Genomic DNA, 17,242 nt, shown 5'->3' on the forward strand with positions numbered 1-17,242 from the left:
TGTGGAAAATACATCAGTGTTCAGCTTCCCTCCACAAGCTCCATAATAATTTTCAATTACAGCATGAAACCAGTGGGGGGACAAATCTTATTTTCCTTCCCTTTTGCTTGTAATTAATCAGGGTGCGGATTACTGTTTGTGTTCGCAGTGGGGATCCATCACCTTTTAATACCTATTAATTCCCCCCTGCAACCAATTTACAGTTTTATTCCACTGAATCACATTTTGAGGCCTATTTAGCTGCCTTACTTACGTCATAGTGCAAGAATTTTAATGTTGTCAAGGGGAAAATCTGCACACTGTGTCCTACATCCTTCATTTTAATGTAACTATAATTTTCTTGTTCTGAACTGTACAAGGAGCAATTTAAAATAGATGAAACCGTTTAAGTAGACAGATGCATTTGACAGAACTCGGAAACCTGGGCACTGCAGCAGCAGCTGTTTATGACAAACTGATCCATGCGCGTGCACATACACACACACAAACACATCCAGACACACAGCTCTGCAGAGGGCTCAAGATGGAGCCTCAGCCACAAAACACCATTCTGTCAGATGACCACCCCATCCCTCACCATGATGGAAAATCATTTAGAGGCAATAAGATGCTAAAATGCCCAGAAATCACAACAGGTTTGGTCATGATGCTGAATCTCTTAAGGATCAGCTCTTAATGCAACAGCTAGACGGCACAGACAAGTACAGTGGAACAAGTGCGGTATCTCGACAAGCTACGTAGACAAGCGCCACACACCTTAATGTAACCCCAAGACACCGACAGCAGGTAATTTGCTTCAGGCATTTTGGACCCCGTTTTCTCGTTCCTACACAAAGCCAGAACTGTAATCCAGTGAGGAAAAAAAAGAGGCGGGCGAACAGAATTCCTCTAGTGATGAAAAGGACCAAAAAAAAAACTCTTTTTCTCTATCTCCTTTCGTTTTTCTCCTTTTCAGCAGCTAAGAGAGCAGCTGGATGACGGCTCACTTTCCCTCTGAGCCGTAGAAAAAGACCAGTTTTGGGTCTCCATGCCTGGGGTTGAATGGATGGATGTTCGGAGGATAAAAAGAAGCAGGTAAAGCTTGGCTCGACAGCGGTGGTGAGGAGGAGATCCAGCAGCAGCAGCAGCAGCAGCAGCGACAGGCTTGGTGGAATCAGCTGCAGCTGGAGCCGTAAGCTGGGGACTCTCTGCACACCGATGAATAATGGAGAAGTAGCAAGGGTAAGGGAGGAGGGGAGAGAACTGCTCTGGAGACAGGAGGAGGAGGAGGAGGAGGGACTGAGGCAGCGATGCTCATCTGACTGGAGGGGGGGTTCCTCCACTGGATTCGTCTTGCTTGGCTGCACTCACTGCTGTAGCGCATGGTCCCTCCTCCTCCTCCTCTCCATCTACCTCTCTCTACTTCACTGTTTCTCTTTTTTTATTCCCTCCCTCCCTCTTCTGTCTCTTTTTTCCTGCCAGCCCCAGCAACACACTCATTTCAGAACACATGATTTGACAGAAAAAAAAGAAGGGGGAGCCTCAATTACATCTTGGCGTTGGTGCAGGGCTCCGGTTGTGAATGAAAGTGATTGACACTTAATATCCACACTTAGATTCCTCGTGCAACTTTTTTGCTTTTTTAAATCCAGCTGAGAAACCACAGCCAATGAATCTCATCCTCCTTAATTCCCAGCCTCTGTAATTCCATTTTTTATGTCAGAAATGACATTTTGCCACGCAGCTCTGCCTCCCTCTCTGCACTTAAACAATGAGGACCAGGACAGGGCACGTTTTGAGGAATGTGAACACACAGGGACTGTATTTTTATCGTCATTATCTCTTTAATCACCGCTCCTCTCCTTCTTCCTCCTTTTGACATCCCAGAGTGCGGCAGCCATTGTAGAGAACTCATAAGCCTGTTCATTATCTGCATCCCAAAACCAGCGAATATTAGATGCTGTCAGGATGTCTGCCAAGTGCTATTTTTAACCACCCAGAGACAACAGTACAGAGGGGACGACGGTCACAGAAGGAGGGGAAAATGGAAAGATAGAAGATAATTGCATCCTTCCCGAATATAGGTGACAACAGCCCACAGATTTCTCCCCCTGCCAATTACTGGAACACCCAAACACCATGGCAACAGCACCAGGCAGCCAGTGAGGCTGTTTTATGAAAGGGGGAGAGAGAAGAAAAGGGGGGAGGCTTCCCCTCTTTCTTTCCTGGGCAGACATGTGGTGTAGCTGCTGAGCTGTCACGAGGACACACCACACACATCGCATCCCATAATGCAGAGGATGAAAAAAAGCAAGCTCCCTCTCCTCCCCCTCCGTCTATCCCTTCTTCACTCTCCACCGCTTACATGTCAATTTCTCTCACGGCTGCCACTTGCCAACACAGTCATCAATCTCTGTCTGTCTGCCTCTCTGGCAAAATCAATGGGCTGTCCTTGGAGCAGGTGTTGACGCCGCTGCAGAGTACAAGGCCGGGGCCACCTGACTGAAACACACTGTTACATCAATATCAGCAGCCAATCTCGTGGTGTGTTTGCGCTTTTTGTTCTGAAGGCCCCGTAGGAAGGCTTCACACTGTCCACAGAGAACCTCCATGTCTGAACAACCGAGTCTGTCTCTGTACGAGTTGGGAAAGAGGACTGGGGGATCAAAGCTTCCCTGAGAGGATGCCTGGATTATCCTCCCACTGAAGGAAAGAACCAGAAGCAGGGAGGTGGGACGAAAAAAAGAGAAAAGGAAGAAAATAAAAAAAAAAAGAGAGGGAAGGAGGAGGAGAAGGTAGCCCTTTATATAATGACTCACTGCATAATATATAAAGAAACCAGAAATAACAGCAGGGAATGTCTCCCTCCTTCTCTGCAATGTGTTGCAGAGCCATGCTTCCCAAGAGACTGAAAGAAATACCTCAGTGTACTCAAACACACTCACTCACCCACACACACAAGCAGCTGATTGATGCCATTTAATACAGTTGAGAGCAGTTAATGCTGACCTGACAGATTCATGTTTTACACACTCGTAAGTTCATCAGTCAGAGCATGTCTGATTTTTATTTGTCATCCAGGAGCACGATGAAGCCTCCCACCAACACTGAGACATCACAGGAAAATTAGCCCTCAGTGCTCTCTGAGTATTAATCAGTCATCATCATATTCAACTATTTTAGCCATTTAGGCTCTTTTCTTTTTACCTGTGTCAATACCTGTTCAAAACACTTAAAAATGCTTCAACTGTCAAATAGTGCTTAAATCTTGTGTAACGCCTCCTCTTTTCCGATCATCATTTATGTTTGTTTCAGCTTGAAGTTATGCCCTTGGACCACTAGTGGGCGCACTGTGCTCAGTCTGCTGTTCAGAGCTCAGCTCAGTGTTCAGAGAGCATTGACCCCTTGACCCTCTGAGACTTCTATGTAAGAGTATTATCTGGATACCTTTTTTTCTGTTAAGTATAAAAACATACAAACGGGACTGTTTATGAGGTCTCATGGTGTCTAGATGAGTCATTCTTATTGTCTCCAGTAAATCTTTTTTTTTTCTCTGGCATTCAGGGACAGAGTGATAATTGGATTAAGAAAACTGAAAAAGAGGAAGCAAAAATGGCAAAGTGATGAATTTAGGATGATTTAACAGTTGTTCTTTTTATGATTTCAACCAGACTTCAGAAAGGCAAAAATAAGGAACCACTTATGTCTTTAAATACATGTCAAAATGCTTTTTTCCTTCTCTGGACTTGGACTTTCATGCCCCCTATTTACATGCAGGCCTCACCTGTCTTCTTTACTTTAGGGGTGTTCTTAGTTTCGTTTATTCACCAGAATTGTTTTTTCACCAAATGCAACGTCACTGATATTAACTTATGTAATGTTTTTTCTTCAGCAGCAAACCTACGATGGTTGTGGTTGCTCTCCCCCTCAGTTAAGCAAAAGCCTGACGCAGTATGGTAACATCTGCGCTACCATAAGACTCGCTGTGACATAACTCTGTAAAGACCAAGGAACCTTCCTACGTATGACCCAAGCGTGCGTATGCTGGCTGAGGCTGCAGACGACTGTGAGAGATGGCTCGACAACCTCTCACTTCCTCTGACTCATTCGCCCGGGCTAATGTGTGTCAACACGCGGAAGTGTGGATTCAGGTCTCTGAACCTGTGCAGCAAGACGTCGTGAATAAAAAGTTCAGTTTTGTGAAGAGGGAGAAGAAATGAAAAGAAAAGGTGGAGTGATAATGCATATTCAAACCCTCTTTTGTCTGTCGGGGGGCTTGACAGACCCAGATGAAGAGCAGCAACAGTTTGAGGCTGAAGGGGAACTCTTAACAGGCTGCACAACTGTGCAAAGCTTTAGTAAAGAAAAAGACAATCCCTTTTAAAATAATGTAAGGTCGAGATTTACACCAAGACATGACATTTCATGAATAAAAGGCACTCATCCTATTAAAAGTAATACTTTCTAACCAATCCACTAAACTTTCTCAGTATCCTCTGCTTGGAGATTTTGTCTACCACACTCTTAGTTTCTGTCAATTTAGTTGAGATCAGTTTAAATTTGATTCAAGGAGACCAAAGAAGCCTTGGTTCAAAGTGTCTCTAAGATGTTCACATTACTCCTCAAGCTCCACAACTTTAAAAAGTTCAATTCAGCTCACAACCCCTTTTTTTTAATTAGACCTCTCTTGAAAGTTTAAGAAACACAGACTCCATCAATGATTTAAAACTTAATAAACTTAACAAAACTTTGATTCCTCGTCAAAGGATAAAGTGAGACGGTGAATACAGACAACAAAGCTTTGAATCTTTTTAGTTTCAACAACACACCTGTCTTCATATGCAAGGGTGCACATGGGTGATCAAACAGATTTTGCACCACTGATCCACTGCCTCTACATAACCCCCACTGCTACCACCACCAAGATACATAGTGACTTAACTTGAAACAATTAAAAAAAAACAAAGCTGTTTTCATTAAAACATACAGCTTGAGTAACTAAGCATCCCATGCTTTCAAAAGGAAGAAGAAACCTAAAAAAGCGTGCATTTAGTGCTTACAGCTGTAGAGTCAATCATTAAAAGATGGCTGTTTCAAGAGTACAAACTCCCCAAACTGCGACTCTATCAAGACTTTTGCCATCAGTTAAGTTATGAAATCCACACAAGACAAAGAATCCCAAATACAAACTTGTAGACAAACTACAAATAAAATTCACATTCAGCATCTGCAGCGGTGGTATAAATCTATTCCTTCTCTGATAATCACTTAATAAAGAAAAAGAAACTTTTACTTTAAAAAGACGATCACAACAGCATCCACATTTTCAACAACCAAAAGAGTCACACTACTTCAGCGCAGCGTGTCAGACATCCTAGAGTCAAATACAACTCCACAAACTTTGTATCACACTAGAATTAAACCAAGAAGACTCACCTTTCTCCAACCATTGAGCTTCCCTAATTTCCTCTCCTTCTTGTCAAAGCAGCACGCTCCCATGTTGCTGTGTGTGTGTAAAGTGCAGAGCAGAGCGCGGCTGCTGTCCGTTAAGTGTCTGTCTCGCTCTGACTACAGCATGAGTAAAAGGACCAAGCCTTGGCTCTCTGACGCCGGGAAACGCCACAACTCTAGTGACTCACTTTTGGCTGTGAGGTCTGAATTGGCTTTACCTCACACCCTGTGCATGTGGAGCAATGACTGACTGACTGTGTGTGTGTGAGAGGGAGAGGGACTTATGCTTCATACACACTCCCTCATGGGGGTAGTCCCGCCCCATAGCCTCTCGCTCCTCTTGCTCTTCTTGCTCACTGTTCACTACTTATTCAGCCGACAGTCAGGCTGAAGCTCTGAGTTTACACTGTCAATATCCTCATGATAGTTCTGACAATCCCTCAGTTTTTTATAAACACTGTGGATTTCCTTGAACTTCAAGATAGTTTTTTTTTTCCTCCAGGGAGATTAAATCCCTTGAGGTGAAAAGCAGAGGAGTCCAACTTTAAAGAGTCCTTGACTTTACGACAGAAACGATTACATAAGAGTGCTGTGAGAACAAATGTCGGAACAAATATCACCGGGAAACAGTTGGCTAATACACTTTTCACAACGCAGTGACAATCATATTTTGCTCAAGGTGGCTGAAATTCCCCAACAATGGGCACTCATATCCAACAATTTCCCGCTCTGCTCCAGTCAAAAAGCACTTGTAGTTTCTGGTAGAGCTAAATCAACAGGTTTCAAAGTGGACTAACAGGAAAAAATAGTTTTCATCATCAAATGACTCATCTTTTATTGACATAGCCATTGTTTTTGTCCAAAAGGTTGTTCACCGGCTGAACTCTAATCAAAATTTGTTAAAAGCCCAAATTAATGTTTTTGGAGTGGTTAGTGATGAGGGCCTGGTGTTTTTTCTGCTTGCATTTCAGAGATGTGCTTGGTAGCAAAAGTGACAGTGAAATCTTTTTCATATTCCCTCTATAAAATTCATTTTTTGCTTCTGTTAAACAGATTTTCACAAAAAAATATTAAAAAATGGTAAAAACTGCATTGTAGCATTAGTAGCAATGCTGCTCCCACACACTGTACCTTTAAAACAAGAAACCGATGGTTTGTCTGACACCAGTGCAGACCTCTGCTATTTTTAGATGTAATATCAGGAGTCCTTTATTCATTTTGATTGGTCATGGTGTGGAAGTGACAACACACAGATGTTATAAAATCTCACCAACAAGTAGCTCTGTTTGTGCAAGGAATGTGGTCAGTGTAAACAGGCCCTAATGAATTAAATAATCTGCTGTCATTTCTATGAGTGATTAGTTTCTTGGATTTATTCTTTTTTGTGTGTGTGCAAAATTTCCAAAATGGTGGGTTTCAAATTCAAGGTTGCAGTCCCATTTTTTGTATGATATTTTTTCAAAATTTCAATTAGAAAGAGCTTCTGTTGCATATTAAACACTTCAATATGTGGTGTATTAGTATTAATTTGCCGTGTTCTAGTTTTCATCCCCTGTCCCTTCGCAGCTCAGTGAAGTGCGGTTAATTTTAGTTTTGGACCCTTAATCAAAATAAGATGGCAAAATCTTGTTTGTGATTTGAAAACAAACTGAAGGGTTCTGTACCACAACCATTAAGAAAACATTTACAGCAAACAATATTTCCATATTTGTCATTCTGCCTTATGAATGACTCGAATGATTTCTAGTTACCAAAACTTTTCTTCATTTGACTAATTGGTTGCTCCTTCAATCATTTTAGCACAGTTTCAAATAACAGACTCCACAACCTTGACACCGAGAAATATTCCTACAAGCCATGACCCGTCTACGTCAGCCGTGCATCGCAGCGAGGACAGGCACGTACCGTGAGTGCTCAGCAGTAGGGCCTCTCCAAACTTCACCTTGGATGTACAGCGACAGCATGTCTCACGTTTCACTAACCTCTCACTCATGTTTCATGCTCTGCCACAGCTTGAATAACAGTTTTTCCATCCTAAATAACAATAAGTAGTCAGGGGGTCACAGTAGCTGTCTGCATGTTCTTCTTAATGAGAGCAGGTCGAGCATGATGGCTCTCATGAGAAGGGGGCGGCAGTTGTGTAACGGTTTCATGTACAGTAAAAACAAGGCTACAGGAAAAATACCTGTTAACATGTTGCTAGCATGAAGACCTGTAAACCCAAAACAGTTCACAATGTACAGAGAAGAGGAAATTTGGGTGTTATATTTAACCAACAGCCAATAGCTGAGGTTCATGGGAAACACACAATGAGGAGTAAATCAGCTTCACTGTAGGTCAGTATCACATTAAATAAAAATCTGTATGAAATAGCTGGTCCATTTTGGTTTATGATCTCAAAAATATTCTTTCAAAGGTTGTTTTCTGACATACTCTGCTATCTGAAGCTCCGTTCACACATGCACTGCACACCGTAAATTTTCCTGACTTTGTCCACTTAAGATGCTAATGTACACACATTTTTTGTATGGTCATTAAGGATCTAACGTTGAATTTCTTCCCTCAAAAACCCTGCAGTTAAAAATCTGAATTATTTATTATGAGCAAGCGGGCATGTTTGTGTCGTCTGTTGTAAATGTTTTACGGTTTTCGTTAGTGTTATGTGAATTTTTCATACAGTTGCCTGTGTGGCGCTGAAACATCTTATTACATGTTTCATAAAGATTAACACAGAAGCACAGCCTCCAAGTGACCTGAAGAAACTGATGTCTTCCAGTTGTGAGAACGCACCCAATATTCACAGCTCTTTTTTGTGAGATTCATGTGTGAAAGGCAAGTTCGAATATGTCAAGACCTTAATGTCCTGAAAGTGTCAGTTCATCCATGAAAGGGGCCTCAGAGGGGAAAAAAAACATATAGTTTACTCTTACATAAAACTTTCAGCTTTTAGTGTTAGTGCAGCTTTGTGTGAAAGCTCAGTGGTCATGCTTTTTTCTTAAAGTTTTTTCCTTGAAAACAAAAACTAGAGCTGTCCTTTCAGTATTCCAGAGATGGGATTTCTTTGTGTTTCTCAAGTTTGGGAGTCTCCTGAAATAAGTCATCTACTGGGGATGGTTTTGGCTCAATCCTGCTGGTTTTCAGTGATTGCAAAAGTACTAAAATCACAGAGTCCATAATTAAGAGTTTATAAATCCCACCAGCCTGAATACATTAATAAACCAAGCGGCTCTTGTGTCTTATCTTATATCTCTTTGTTTCTCTTGGGATTAAGCCGCCCCGTAGTCTTAACTCAGTGTCCAAATGTCTGGTTTTAACGGTTATCATTATCTGATTTAGTTGCACTCTGAAACCAGTCCAGCTCACTGTCAGTGTTGGATCACTGTATGCATGACGACAGCAACAGGATAAATAAACATAACCATTAACCATCTAAACGGGCATGATGGGATGTCTATTGTCGTCTGGAGGGAGAGCAGAGGATCAGGAAGGAGACAGGAAGAGAGAGTCACTCTGCCCAGGGGTCTGCATGGACACACACACACACACACACACACACACACACACACACACACGCATATATAAATGTCCCTCTCTTCCTCTCTAGTTTATTGTGTTTGACCCACTGTGGGATCCCTCACATCCTGTTGTCCAGTTTTATGAGAAATAACAAGCTTATCCTCCCGGCTGGCTTCACAAACTGTTTTCAGGCTCACTCACACACAGCTGCTACTCATCCAGTCAAACAGCTCTCTCTGGGATTTTTCATTCGCAAGAACAACTTGGTGTTCAGAATTGAATATTTTCAGTGAGCAAAAAGCTGAAATCTGCAACTCCCCTTCAGCTGTCGGCGTCTATCAAAGTGTAAATCAAGTCTATCTAATCTGGCTAAGACACGGTTCACCAACAACTTCAACCATAGCAACTCTTTACACAAGGATGATGTCATGTACTTTAAAATCCCTTTAATTTTTTTTCTTTCTTTCTTTTTTACATCATTTAAATTTTAATATTTCACAGTAAATCACTGAATGATCAGTTCACAGGCTTTAACTGTATTGTTCACAGCTCAATATTGCAATTTTATAAAAAAATACTTGGAAATCATGACCGGGCCAGTCAGATACTTAACGTATTACTGCAGCATTTCACAGTTAGTACTGTATTAGGAACAACCCCTCAGAAAACACAGCAAAAAACATTAGCTGTGCTGCATTATGGGATGTATTGTGGTTTGTAGCGACGCCAAACAAAGGGGGAGGAGAAGTGCAATGTTAAAGCATAAATCTGTAGTTTTACTGTAATTAACTGTGAAATATGTTCAGTGAATAACTGTAAACAGTTTATAGTGTGTAAATTATTGTCTAATTACTGTAAAAGTAATGCAAGTAGTAGCCATGCCCCTTCCTAATTTCCTTTGCAAGACCTTGACTTGCAACCATCAGCACTAAATTTATTTCCCCTTACATACTTTGCCTTAGTCCATTCCTGTTTGATGGGCTGGCAAGATAATTAATTGCTTTTCATTTCAAAACCACAAAGCGCTAATGCTGCAAAACTTTCCAGCAAATTCCATTTGGATGCCATGATGTCATGACATCATGTTATTACTAGGATATATTGTTCAAGAGAAGACATGGTGAAGAGTAATTGTGTAAGGGTACTTTCATTACATGATATGATGTCATCTCGAAAGCTGTATACACACTATATCCATTTGCACTGATTTCAGTATGTAAAACTAATGGGCTCAGGGGCCTAAACTATGGTTAAGTCTTTGCTACTGCTGGCCTAACCAAAGGTAAAAGTAATAAACTGTCTGACAAAAAATTGTAATTTATCAGACAGACATAAAATTTATAGACTTAAAACCACACATGACGTAAATCAAGGGCTCTTCAAGATAGGGCTGAAGATGGCCTAGTTCTGATCTGTGTCATGTTTTTAGCTTTTATATAAAGAAGCAGGAACTAAACCTTGATGCACATCACACACAACCAGTGACACAGAAGAAATAGAATAACCAGTAGACGGTGAGATGTTTGCCGGGAAGGATGGAAAGAGGGCAACAAGAACCACAAGAGACACTAAACCACTTCTTTTTATCTGCTTGACGTGTTCATGAAGACAACTTTGATCACTCTTAAGTGAGCCTGTGTGTTTGTAGAGGTGGCACTCAGAGCATCCAAAAACAGAAGTTTGTGCGCTCAACATGAAAAGGATCACACCTGATGAAGCACACAAAGTAACATGGCTCAGAGTGAGACCTGCTTTAAGAGCCAGGAACTAAACCTTGGTGCACATCAGACACAATCAGCCGAGCAGAACTATGAAAACTAGAGAAACCAAGGAGCGGTGAATGGAGACTGGACGAAAGTCACTATAGTGGGAAAAGATTTAAAAAAAAGAGAGCATCTCATTTTAAGTGAGCAGAAAAAAACTCAAATGTAGCAGAAGTTAACAGAGTCATGTGCGGGTAAGGGAACATAAAGTACATACACACGAGCGCAGATTGTTTTTATACTCTGACACCACTTATATGCCCCCCCCTCCCCTAAAAACTGCTGTTCACTCTATTAATACTTTGACTTTGCTAATGTCATGCTAAGTTCATGAGTGTTTACTGCTCCTGTATCCCTGGATTCTGTTTGTGTCTACTCTCCTGAGGGATTAATGCCTTACCAAGAGTTCAGTATTATTTGCAATAAAAACATCTTAAATGAAGAAAAAAAATTAATAATAAAAACACAGCCTCTCCTACCTTGTTGGAGGCCATTTCACTGACGGAGCGGTACGTCTGGATTGTCTCCAACTGGTCCAGACACCAGTCCAGCTCCTCCATCGTCTCCATGGCCAGCTTCTGGTACGCCTCATCTGTCAACAAGAAACCGGCACGGAGAGACACACAGTCAGAACAAGTGCTGCACGTGGAGCCAGAGTGCTGCGCCTGTTTCTGCTGCTGCTGCTGCTGCTGGGGAAGAGGAGGGGGAATAGATAAAGGTGGCACCCGGCTGCAGCGCTCCTTCATCATGAGGAGGTGAAGCTGGCTGGAGTCGCTTGCAGCTGTCAACAGAGCGGAGGAAAGCTACCGTTAGACCTCAGCTTGCCCTGTCACACACTCAACTTATCTCTCCCTGCATTTGTCCGGGTGTGCTCACACATGTGTCCCTTCCAAAAAAACACAAGGCCCACAGTTCATTTACATAAAGTCAAACCCTGAAACAGGAAACCAGATACTGAATACCCCCCTCTACAGCCCACACCATCTCCACACACAGACAAACTTTAACCCCTCTCAGAGGAAGCACACACACTTATACACACTTTCAGAAACCAGCACAAGCCTCTGTAGCAAAGAGCCAATCCTTTTCATTGTGTTTTTTTTTTCTGCCAATCCGGGAACCATCACTGTTTTAGGTAACACTAATTTATCAATATAATGACATCCGGTCCATACAAAAACAACAGCACACAGCCACATGATGTTTTTTTGATGCATACGATTTGTGACGGCCTTCAGTCTCACAGGATGTTTTAATGAGTCCATGCAGAATTGAGAACACGTGTCGCTTCAGCCCCTCACACAAATGATAACAGCTGCAGTAAAGACGCGTGTGGTTATTGTCTGCAGCGTCAGTTAGCTAAAGACCGAACCACAGCACAGACACCAATTTAGCCTAGATATGAAATTCTAGGAAGTGACCAATGAATTCATTTTACCAGAACTGAACTGTATTTCCAGCTTGTTCAGCAGCAGTCGGGGTCTAATTAAGCTTCACACTGTTCTGTAATGTGTCAGCTCTTTTTGTTGTGGGAAAATGTGCTGCTTTTAAAAAGCTCTTGCGGGCTGTTATCTGGGTTAAGGTTTGTGTTAAGGGTTAAGGTCAACATTACGGTCAGTTATGTGTTGGTAAAAACCAGACCATCAGCAACATCAAGTTTTTCTGAACTGTATTTTGAACATTAGATTTCATAGCTTAGACAAGACAGGCTGGAGAAATAGCCTGTCTTTCAACCTCAGTGTTGGTTTCTTGTGAGGGATATTTCATTGTTGATTGAAAGCGTGTTTTTTTCAGGGTAAGGGTAGGCATTGCTTAATTTCTAGCACTCATTGTCTTTGTTTAGATTCACAGGCATTTCCAGTCAGCACAGATAACTGCAGTAAACAGCCAGGAATTGATGTAAATTGTCAGTATTGAGGTGAGAAAGATAACGAGCTGTTTGCACGTCAAAGGAATCATTCAATAACACCAAGGTTGTAACAACATTGACTGTCTAGCTGGATGGAAGTATCAAAACTGAAGAGGGATTCTAAGTTAAAATAGAGGTTGTGGTTAGGGTTAGGATGAGAGGATTGGGGTTAGGGTCAATAAGTTATTTTATAAACTGACATTTGAGTAAAATGAAAAACAGTGACAATTTGTCCACGAGGTGCCTAAGGCCATAATTAGTTTACATTGACAACAAAAAGTTAGATCAGGGCTTTAAGCAATAACTTTTTCCTTGGTGTAATAATAGTCAATATGATAATCTTTACAATATTTCTACATTGATTATTCAAATCACAAGTATATAAAACATCAGAAAACAGAATTCGAAGTCACCATCTTTTCAGCTTTGAGTTTGGTTCACTACTTTAGTCAGACTACAGTTAAAACTCAATACTATCCAGTTTAAGACTGAATATTATGAAGAGAAGTAATATAAAGTATGTTCGCACTTTAAAGCTCCTGTTACAGATTTTTACTGGTTATGAAACAGGCTGAAATGAACAAAAACTCTAGAGAAATTAGTAAAGCAAAGAAAACATCAGTGGGACAAAAAAGAAAAAAATATATCTTTTTTTGATGAGTGATTTGCTTCAGTTTTAAAGATGATAAGATAAAGTTTCCATCAATAAAGTGCTGTTGTTTTAATTGATAATTGCAGATTTCAATTTATGTATTTATAAATGTATCCCTAATACAATAAAACACAATACAATATCACTGAAACATACTGTCATTTTTTTGTCTTCATAACAAAACAAAAAATGTTGTGCATGCTATGCTTGCAACAGCTTTTCTAAATCTTAATGATAACAGAAGTGGGCTCAGAAAAGCATGTGAGAATCAGAAGCTCAGGGTAAAAAATAATTTTTGAAAATTCATGGAAAGTGAATAAAACCACTTTCAATGAAAGAAAGGAGTTACCAAAAACAGTCAAAGACATCTTTGTTGCTTGAGCATACATTTTTGTTTTCTGATCAAGAGCTTACTTTATTGAAACACAATTTCATATTATAAAATAATTATATTTGTTGTAAAATAAAATGATTATTCATAGTTAAGGAAATAAAGGAAATTGAGAGTGTGCTGTAATTATTGCTGAACTATTGCACCATGAACTGAGTCAGTACTCCAGCCCTGGTCCTGTGGCTTCACCGTGTTTTTCAGACAAATACATCCGTACGTCAGGGTTGGACTGAGGCCTGTTGGAAAGCCGAGTGGGTGTGTGATCAGAGGGCTGAACTGAGCATGTTGCCCTTGCTGTGTGTATACTCTGGGTCTCCTAGCTGCACAGCACAACATGGCAGGCGGGTGTGCACTGTGGCGACCTTAGCGTGGCCGCGTAGAATGTGACCCCTTCTCTGATCTCCTGCCATCAAAGACACGAGCCTGTTTGCTCTCCCAAACATGAGAGGCACCTGGCACTCTGCCTGCTGCTTTCCCTCGCTCTGCTGACGGGGTGTGAGTGTGTGTTTGGTTCAACTCTGCAAGCTTCTGATGTCAGGACGACTTGCACTCAGCTGAGATGTTGTTTTTTTTTTGGTATTCCAAACACTTCTGAGGTGGTTTGTGTTTTTGCAGAGCATAGAAAGGTCCTTTCCCCACATGTTTTCCAAAGTTTGCTGAGACGTTAGTTTTCAATAAGTCATAAAGAAAGTGTCCTTTGAAACAATTCATTAAACAACCACATCTTAAACTAGCACGTGGAAAAATCAGGTCCAAAACCGTAAATGGTTTTGGGAATCCAAGGGGGAACTGTTTTCTTACTCACCACTTTTGTGCATCCCTCTCTCATTTTGCTGCTGCTCAGCTTTGTCTCTAAACATCGCTCTTTTGCACTTTCCCCAAATTAACTTTCACAGATCATTCAGTTCACAACAGGTGGAAGTTCACTCATTGTTGGTTTCACACTATTCTCCAAAAGAAACATAATTAAATACAATGTTTCTATTCATGTATTCATGAATGTGTTTTCTTTTTAAAATGTATCTATTCATTTTTTCCGCTTATTGTTTTTTCATTTTTTTGTTGGTATAGCTTTTTTTGCCCAACAACTCAGCACTTGAGTATTAAGCTCCACAGACTGAAAGCCCAAACCCACGACTGCTTTTGTGGTCAAATTGTTTTTTTTGGTTGATTGCTTGAACTCCTCACTACCCTTACGACTTTAACACACACACACACACACACACACACACACACACACACACACAGACACACACAGACACACACACACTCACTAAAAGCACTGCCTAAGGGTCTGGATTGGTGAGTCAGGATCTCAAACTTGTGTGAGCCCCAACATAGGAAATCCATTTTGTAGCTAGCTGCCAGATTCAGAGCTAATACCAGTCTGTACTACAAGCTGGCCTCAGCCTTCTGGCATGAAAATAAAGTTTTTGAGCATTAAGGCCTTGGTGAACAACTGCCTGTTATTTCTCAACACTCTTATGGTGGAAGCAGCTATCTAATGATAACACTGTGCATTTTTTAATTGGGAGTCATATGGGATATAAATTGGCAAAAGGCAATAATGACAAAGTCTCTTTAGAACAAAGAAAAACAGGAACATACACAATCTGACAAAGCAAACTCATAAACATACACCAAACTTTAAGTATTGAGAAATTACGATGACTCACTACTGCGGAAGAACGCAAACTTTTACTTCTCATTTACTATAAGAGCAGTGGGATAAGTGTAATCTTCGTACCAGCAGAGTGTAGCTCCAGCAGTCTGAACTAGGACTCTCGTGGTCAAAGTAAGACCAAAGGAAACAACTTTCAAATGCCAAGTGACTGCTAACACGCACACGTCACGATGTAAGAGGGGATTTCCACCGCCTCCACCCCGACAAAAGGACCTTTCTGATCAGACCTACAGTGACTGTCCCACAGGGGCAGACAGGAAAACACACACGCATACACACTTATAAACGGTCAAACACACACTACTTTACTCAACACACCCCTCTGCTGAAATGTCTCTTGCAGCACTAACACATAAATGTACAAACTTGTACTTTCCAGCTAAGGGCAGGGTCAACTGGCTGCAGAAACAAAAAGCTTCTTTTTTTCCTCTTTTTTTCCTCTTACAGCTAGCTTTCTTTTTCTCTTTTGTCTTTTTTTTCAGGATAAAAATTTAAATCGAAAAATGAGAGGCAATTTTTTACCAATCTAAGAGGAGATATTATACACATGCAGAAGACAGGACAGCACAGAGACAGGTACATTTGAGAATCTATCCTTTTCTCAAGTACACCTTTGCAAGACTGTGGACCCCAGAACCAAATGAGTTTGAAGGTAACTTTATGTTTATCCACGAGTCAGCCTTCTTATAACAAAAACCTACAATCAGCACAAGACAAGACTTAATGAACTGACCTAAAGTGCTTATATTCAAAGGAGAAACCTGCCATGTTCCCACATTTTTAAGATTTTTTCCAAAACCTGTTTTCGTCTGTCTCACTAAAGGAAATGAAATCAAGTGTTCCGCTGCTGATTGAAATAAAATTACTTGCATTCATTTATTCATTTACTAAAGAGTGACTCCAAAAATCTCCTGGAAGGATAGGGCTTAATTTGAAGGTGAATGTAGGAACACAAGACTTAATTTTTGAAAATGTCCTGGAAATGTGGGAACACAGGGCTGACTTCGACCCTCCAACATGCTGCTTTACACCCTTAAATACCAAACTTAGTAACATTATTCCTGCCTTATTCGTTAGTCTTAATCCTTTTCAACCATCTAGGGATGGGTACCGAATTTGGTACTCTTATAGGTACCGACATTGCCAGGTACCGGGCATCAGTACCATATCGTGTCAAATGTGAAAGATACCCATCCCTACAACCATCACAGGCTGTAAATACAAAGGTGTTGAGACAACAACTTCAGTGACAAAATTAAAGCTGCAAGCAATGTTGAACGCGCCCTTGCGCAGTGCGCGCCAATCGGAGCATGTCCTAGCCGCCACAGGAGCAGCAAAATTTGGCTCAGGTGAAGGCATGAGGGTTATGGCCAAAACATTTCATGCCTGTAGCTCATAGTAGCTGGATGAACTGCACCTTTGCATCCCTGGGTGGCGCTATGGAGCAATAATGTTAGTGCGACCAGTGATAGAAATGCACTGAGGCTGTGACACTTAACCTCTTTGTGCATTTTGGTCTTGATCCAACGCTGTACAAGAGAGCTATTCAGGTTTTCTTGAGGCAGCCAAAATGGTTAACTTTGACAGTCTTTTGTGGCCATGCCCTTTGACGTAACAAAAATTGATTAGCAACTTTTCATTGTCAATGCATGTAGTTTACAGAAGCCATGTTTGGAGTTGATCAGACGAAAAATCTAGGAGTTTTTCCATGTAATACATAGGCTAAAAATCGTCAAAATGCAATGTTTATATCCAAACAGCGAACTTCCTGTTTGGATTTGACTATGGTCATATTAGACTTTTTTGTAGGTCTAGGCATGATTGTTATACCCATCAAATTTGACAAAACCAGGGTTGATCTTCAGTACAAACAAAAGAAATTGACCAAAACAGGAAA

General features: G+C 41.0%; 1 protein-coding gene across 3 annotated transcripts in view; it reads right to left on the reverse strand.

The window, feature by feature from the left end:
• pde4ba (phosphodiesterase 4B, cAMP-specific a) overlaps window positions 1-17,242 on the reverse strand; it is a 202,426-nt gene that overhangs the window by 9,066 nt on the left and 176,118 nt on the right. For all 3 annotated transcript variants that reach the window (XM_074667605.1, XM_074667606.1, XM_074667607.1), the window contains one exon: window positions 11,189-11,301. In XM_074667605.1, coding sequence (XP_074523706.1) covers window positions 11,189-11,301 — 113 coding nt within the window. The remainder of the gene's footprint in view (window positions 1-11,188; window positions 11,302-17,242) is intronic.

The sequence above is a fragment of the Halichoeres trimaculatus genome, unplaced genomic scaffold (genome assembly GCF_033239565.1).
Source record: "Halichoeres trimaculatus isolate MK-OKI-2021-1 unplaced genomic scaffold, fHalTri1.1 fHalTri1_scaffold_4, whole genome shotgun sequence".
In the NCBI taxonomy this organism is placed as follows: Eukaryota; Metazoa; Chordata; class Actinopteri; order Labriformes; family Labridae; genus Halichoeres; species Halichoeres trimaculatus.